Here is a 7,202-nt window from a genome sequence, read left to right as displayed (position 1 = left end):
AGATCATCTTTTTAACAGGATTAAACATTATTTCACTGATAGATGTTAAACTTATTAAAAGTTATTTTAACATGTAAGAATTCATTTTCAAGTACAGGCATGCTGAATTTCCCTCCAGTCAAAGGTGAACTTTGAAAATAAATATTGTAAACTTTTTCTCCAAAGGGAGGAGAAAAACAGAATCTTCATGTCTTCTGTACCTTTTGATATTTGCTTTTCTGTATGTGTCTGTTATTAGTGGAGGAAAATATTTGTATTTTATTTTACATCTAGGCTATTATGATAGTAGAATTTAGACAAATAGTTCAGACATCGAATGAAGATATTAAAATCAGGTTTTATTATTTGTTCAGTTACAATAACTTAAAGTTTAAATATTTGCTGTCTTCTCAGGGCAAAGATGTACTTCTGTACCACTGTCCTGTATAAATTGTCACCCAAGATAGTGAGTGCTGTGAAAGGAGAGGGAAGAGGGTGACAGATGGAAATGATTGCTGTAGGACAGTCCATCTATCCAGATGGAGGGGGGGAGGGGAGGAGAAGTGGAAGAGAGATGGTCCTACAGATGCTCCCATGGGCAAATGATGGGTGTGTCTGTCCCTGCAGTCGGGCTGTGCCTGTACTTCACAGTCCTCTAAGAGGTGTCATTCAGGCTACCTCACTCAGCCTACCCCCACCCCCACTCATGTTCCCTTTCCTCATGGGCTGCCCCCACAACTGACTTCCATGACGACTGGTTCTCATTAGGCCCCTTGTTTCTACACCAGCCTTAGATCATTAAGACAAAGACATACTTGCTACCCTCATAGCACATAACCACACCTGGCAGATGAAAATCAAACAAAAAGCATTAGGCAGTCTTAGAGCATTATCTTGTACCCTTACTAATCACATCCAGACCAGATATTTTCTAATCACAGTTTTGTATCATGTTAACTTTTTAAGCATAAAATGTGTATGTAGTAAAAAGTGCTTCTCAAGCTGTTCCAATAGGAAGTCAGCTATGTTTGAGTGAGGCTTATTTTGCTACCATGGTTTAAAGATCACGTAAAGGCTCAAGCTTAAACCCTGGGCAGCTGGTTAATTTTTTTGCTCCATGACCACAGTTCACACCTGAAGCTTAGCCAAGTCACTCCCCAAGAGAATCAAGCCCTAAAGTAATAATGGATCAGCACAAGTCCGTCAGTCCGTGCCACAGGGAAGAAAAGTTCACACTCACTGGAAGCATTATACACACACACATATATATATTTCTGCACATTAGACAAAGGCCACTAGCAAATTTGAAACAATTCGGATGGCTGAATTTGGAGTCACACTGCCTTTATTTTATTCAGTGTGTTCCACAACCTCAGCCTCTTCCACATTGTTTTACAGCTTCTCCAATACTTTGCAAACTGAATCAGTGAATCCCCCACCATGCGTGAACCACTTTATCCTCATGGCCAGTTTCTAGGAATCTATTGCTGCATTCTTCCCAGCGGGTAACTCCCCCATTCTCTACCAACACAAACTTCCACTCCACCACTGTATCTGCAGGCAGGAAAATGGAATGAGACCAGAACCCATCCTTGTTATAGTGGAGTGGGATGTAAGTGTTCCATCTCCCAAGACACTCATGGTCTCCAGTTACTGCAATGAATTGCACATCAGTGCTTGTGACATAATGGACCTGGAACCTGACACTAACTTGCTGAGACCCTGCAGGCATCACTGCTACCCTTTCTGTTTTCCCATGCACTTGCTGATCTCTTGCTTCCACCAGAGTGCTTCTTCCATTGTCCATTCCCTGGTTTAGGCTTAACACTGGAGCCTTAAGACTGCCACCCACACCAACATCCCCCCAAGATGAGTGCCTAGACACCATTTCCCACTCCTTGTGGTCAACCCGGTCCTGACTGTTCAAATGAGAGAGACTCGCTTCTTCTTTAGCTCTGTTCATGAGCAGGTTGCTAGAAGGCAACTTCTCTGCAAAACATGTAGCTGCTTTAACAGATATCTCTTGTCCTTTTTGGAATCCCCATTCTCCCATAGGAGATTTGAGGCTTTCATTTCTTGAAACTTCAGAGTAACTCCTAGAGTTACTGGTCTCAGAGGTAGCTGAAGCTTCTGTGTCTGGAAACTGTCCAGAAGAAACATGTTCTCTTGAATTGTCACAGACTTCCCTGGAAGGATTCTGCAATCTCCATGATGCTGCTTGCAGGTTACCAAGGTCTTTGGTCTTAGAAATCAAATGTCCATTGCTTTCTTGAAGATGCTCTAAGAAATCAAAGGAAAAATGTAATAGAGTCAGGTAGTTCATTCAAGAAAAAAGTTAGGCTGAGAAAATAGATTTAGTTACTGAAAGCTTTACTACTAATCAATCTGCAATTCACAAAGTCCCCCTCTATTAAAATAAAGTACTACTTAATTAACCAGTATGCTCCCAACACTGTGCTCTAAGAATACACATGTATATCTGACAATAAAAGGGACATCCAGGAGTATCAGTGTGCTAACACAAGTGTAAATGAAGTGGTAAGCTGTAGAGGCAGACATATAACCCCGTCACAGTCCCCGGTCTCCACAGTCCAGGCCATACTGGCATGCAGCCAAGTTAAGTTGCTTGGCTCCTATCATCAAAGAATGTTGTCCAGGCTGTGGGGCAAAGGGCTGCGTGGCTACCTTACAAACCAGAAGAGTACACTTGTACTCCCAGGGGAGGCGTGCAGGGCAGGGATTGGCTCTTGCAGATCTGCGGGCAGATCAGCAGGAGCCATCGCTGTGGGGAGATACAAAGAGCAGTAGTGCATCCCTGGGCAGGAATGGAGGGAGAACTAGGGGAAGGGGCTGGTTTCTCCTTGCCAATCCCAAATGCATTAGGAACCTCCTCAACAAAACAGTGTTTTGTACCCCCTTCCATTGTAAGCACTTTTTAAAAAATGTTCTTAAAAATACAAAATCCAAGTCCTCTAAAAATGCAGTTTCCTTCCTGGCCATGCCAGTGGTAGTCCAAATAGCTCCCTACAAGATTGAAATCTCCAAATCATACATAAAATCATCACAGCTGTGGTTTTATGTGGGGGGGTGGTGGTATGGGGACAACAGTCTTGTTTCATTGTATCCTTTTTTTTTTTTTTTTTTTTTTTTTGAGACGGAGTCTTGCTCTGTCACCCGGGCTGGAGTGCAGTGGCCGAATGTCAGCTCACTGCAAGCTCCGCCTCCCGGGTTTACGCCATTCTCTTGCCTCAGCCTCCCGAGTAGCTGGGACTACAGGCGCCCGCCACCTCACCCGGCTAATTTTTTTGTATTTTTAGTAGAGACGGGGTTTCACCGTGTTAGCCAGGATGGTCTCGATCTCCTGACCTTGTGATCCGCCCATCTCGGCCTCCCAAAGTGCTGGGATTACAGGCTTGAGCCACCGCGCCCGGCCTTTTTTTTTTTTTTTTTGAGATGGAGTCTTGGTCTGTCGCCCAGGCTGGAGTACAGTGGTGGGATCTTGGCTCACTGCAACCTCTGCCTCCCGGGTTCAAGCGATTCTCCTGCCTTAACCTCTCAAGTAGCTTGGGACTACTGGTGCCTGCCACCCCTCTCGGCTAATTTTTGTATTTTTAGTAGAGACAGGGTTTCACCATATTGGCCAGGCTGGTCTCGAACTCCCTGTGACTTGCCCGCCTCGGTGATGGTGAGTTGGAAGTGAGAATGAACAAATATTATTCTGGATTCCCAACTTTTCAACGTAAAGCATGAGATTGGTCTTCAGAAAAAAAGATAAGTGAACTGTCTAGGCATCCCAGACCAATCACAGTAAAGGCACAGGGGCAGATTTTCATGTGGCTGCACATGAACACCACTGGGCTAAAAATAAAGTTCACAGATGTCATTTTCACCATTAGGCTTCTGTCCAGGCATGGGCAGCTTGCCAAGGGAAGGCACTGGACGGTAATGTTTTCTGCCAGTGTTCGCTCTCTGCTTAGCAAACGGTGCCTAACATACAGAAATTTAAACCCAGATGTCAATTCTACTCATCAGGGTTGAGTCCCCTATTTAAGTAGTCCCTAGGAATGATCGTCCGGCCCTATTCTGGGGCAGCGTTGGGGGGACTGCCCACAGTGCTGAAACGGGCGACTAAGGCACAGCCCCAGGGCCTCAGCCACAGCCTTCATGGCCAGAGTCCAACCTGAACTTTGCATTCCTAAAGAAGAGTCCAGATAGCAGGAGGCGCCCGCAGCTCGGTTGTTCCCAAACCCAGCTCTTCATGGGCTGTGCGATGGTAGGATGTGAGACTACCAGGATTGGGACTGAGAAAATGTCCCTGCTCGGGCAGAGATCGAAGAGGCTTGTAGGATCCCCTAAATCTAAGCCCTCCTTTCCAAAGGCCGGGAAGGGGCGCCGCCACTGCAGCCACCCGCACTGCACCAAGCGCCGCCAAGCGGAGGAGCTCATCCCCTCCGGAGGGGCAGGACCAAGTCCTCAGGCGCGGGCGCTGAGGGACTCGGCAAGGGCGCGGCCCTTGGAGGAACAGCCAAGAAATCTGCCCGCGCGTACCAACCAGCCTGGGAAACCGAGGGGCGTGGGGACGGCCCAGTTCCCTTAGGGAAGCCCGTCCTCGGGAGGAAAGCCCCAGGTGGGTTTGTCTCTTTCCTCCCTTCCTCGATTAACCTCAAAGCTCTGGCAGATGTGCCCTGGAAGAATACCTGGTTTGGTGACCAGCTCCTGCCCGGAAGGTCCAGGGCTCAGTCCGCCGCTGCCACTCTGATGGCCTCCCGGAACCGCAGCTGCCCCAAGAGGGGCGTCCTTCTCTTGCTCCGCGTCCCCGTCCTTCCCGGTGTCTCCAGGGTCGCCCCGCAGCAACCAAACGAAAAGTGCTCCGGCCAGACCCCCTCCAACCAGCAGGGCGGACCAGACGGCGCCCATGGCTGAGAGGCTGCGGCCGCGGGAGACGACAGAGACTGGGACCGGGGCTCAGGTCACGCAGGCAGAGCCACACCTACCCCGCCCGGTCCAGCCTTTTACGGTTTCTGCGCCGTGCGCTCCGGCGGAGCCCGGCCCTGAGCGACCAGTACTCAACTTTCCCAGCCCCGCCCCGCTCCCCGCCCCTGGGCTGCGGCCCCGGGCTCCCTCCGGGGGAAGACTCCAGCGCTCTTCTGTCCCTACACTTTCTGTTCCTGGCCCTGCCAGTTGCCAGCGGCCGGGGCGCAGGGGTCGGCCTTCCACGTGTGTCCCGCGTGAAGAACCCAAGTGCGCACAACTGACGCGCGCAGCCGGGACCTGCCCCACCGCCCTTCCTTCTCCCGCCTGCTGCCCGCTAGGCCTAGCCCTGCCTCGGCCAGCGCCGGGCACCTCGGCGCCTCCTCCCCAGGGAAGCTCAGCAGCAATCGGTCAGCTAGAGGCCGAGAGCTTCCTGGAACTTAGAGGTGGGAGAGGCTGCGGGCGTCGGTGACGCGCGGGCTAGAGCTGTGGCGCGTTCGGGTGGGACGGTTGGCCCGGAGGACAGCGGGCGCGGTGCAGGGAAACTGGGAGCCCTAGTGGAAGCTCCGCTTCGCCGCCAGCTCACCGCGCTTAGCCTCCCCAAGCCTCCACCTCCCCGCCTGTAAAATGAAAGGATTGGACTGAGGACCATCCATCTAAAGATGCCAGTCAGCTCAACCTCATCCAGTCTCGTCCTTTTCGGGCGTGTATGGCTGCTGTGAAATGCGCGCCTATCTGTGTGAACTGGATGTTGTCCATGGACGAGCTCCTACAGATAAGTTAGTTAATAAAAACAGCAGCTCTCTATTAAGCACTGTCTGTATTCCAGATGTTTTATGTGTGTATTTAATCCTCACAAGACAACAACCCTGTGGGGTGTTACATACATTTCTTTGTAAATTCATTCCTCTGCTGATCTGATGACTTTGCATAACAGCTTCAAGCTGATGGTCCCCACGTCTGTGTCTGCAGCTCCCATCTTTCCCTTGGACTCCGACATTCAACTGCTAAAGGTCACAGATGCCAAACACCTGCCTTGGAGGAATTACTATAATTGCTCTCTCTAGTAGGACAAATTATCAAATGTGCCCCTTGCTCCGAATGGACAGTAGCCCTTAACGGGGTGCAAGGTTCTGCCAGTTGGGTTACTGGAGGGCTGATGCACGTCTTGATGCGGCCACAACTTCTGTAATCGTAAGACAGCAGGTAGAGGAGAGGTGAGGGTGAAGACTGCCTGCTGGGCATCTCCTTGTGGATGTCTAATAGACATCTCAAGCCCAACTCATCCAGACCTGAACTCCCCACCTAACTCCCCAAACCTACTACTCTCCCCACTTTCCCCATCTCAGGAAGTGGCAACTACATCCTTCCCGTTGCTGCAAAACAAAACACAGCAAGCTCCTACAGGCCACTTTCAAACCACCAGTCAGCGTGATCCTGTTAAAACACCCCAGTTCTCTGCTCAAGACCCTCCAGTTGCTCCAGATCACACAGAAAAACCTTTAAGACCCCGCGGGATCTGTTCTCCATGACCACTGTGCGCTCACCTCCATCTTGCCACCTCCAGCCACACTGGCTTCCTTGCCTAGAGTCATCCTTCCTGCAGACATCCTCTCTCTCTCATACCCTTCAGGTCTTGGCACAAGTGTTATCTGTGCCCCCACTGCCCCCTCCCCCGCCCAGCCCTTCCTTGACAATCCCAGTTTTAATTACAATCCTACTCCCTATATCCTTCCCTTGCTCCATTGTTCTCATTAGCACTTAGGGTATCATTTCTAATACACTCTATAATCCGCGTGTCTGTGGTTTAATTTCTCTTTCCTCCCTTCAGAGTGTAAATGACAGCAGGGATTATTGTCCTTTGTTCTCTGCTAACTTCTTAGCACCTGTAACCTTTCCAGAGTGAGCGCTTAGAAGTACAGGTTGAATGAATGAATTAAAAGCCCCACATACTTTCACTCTAGAGCATTATTGGCATTTTCCTTACATAGATTCCATATGCATTTTTAGTCCACGTGGATATTACCTTTCCTTGAAATTCATTTTATGTATAATAAAAAGTGACCAGGCCCGGCGGGGTTGCTCAAGCCTGTAATCCCAGCACTTTGGGAGGCCGAGACAGGCGGATCACGAGGTCAGGAGATCGAGACCATCCTGGCTAACACGGTGAAACCCCGTCTCTACTAAAAAAATACAAAAAACTAGCCGGGTGAGGTGGCGGGCGCCTGTAGTCCCAGCTACTCGGGAGGCTG

General features: G+C 49.8%; 1 protein-coding gene across 1 annotated transcript; it reads right to left on the bottom strand.

Annotated features, from left to right (window-relative positions):
• Positions 1-317: 317 nt before the first annotated feature.
• On the bottom strand, positions 318-5,256 carry STBD1 (starch binding domain 1). The gene is made up of 2 exons (XM_007998948.3): positions 4,677-5,256; positions 318-2,259 (listed from the first exon to the last, which is right to left on the bottom strand). The coding sequence occupies exons 1-2, from the start codon at positions 4,894-4,896 to the stop codon at positions 1,403-1,405; spliced, it is 1,077 nt and encodes a 358-aa protein (XP_007997139.2). The 5' UTR covers positions 4,897-5,256; the 3' UTR covers positions 318-1,402.
• Positions 5,257-7,202: the final 1,946 nt, after the last annotated feature.

The sequence above is a fragment of the Chlorocebus sabaeus genome, chromosome 7, assembly GCF_047675955.1.
Source record: "Chlorocebus sabaeus isolate Y175 chromosome 7, mChlSab1.0.hap1, whole genome shotgun sequence".
Classification (NCBI taxonomy): Eukaryota; Metazoa; Chordata; class Mammalia; order Primates; family Cercopithecidae; genus Chlorocebus; species Chlorocebus sabaeus.
This window is presented reverse-complemented; position numbering and strand designations above follow the sequence as displayed.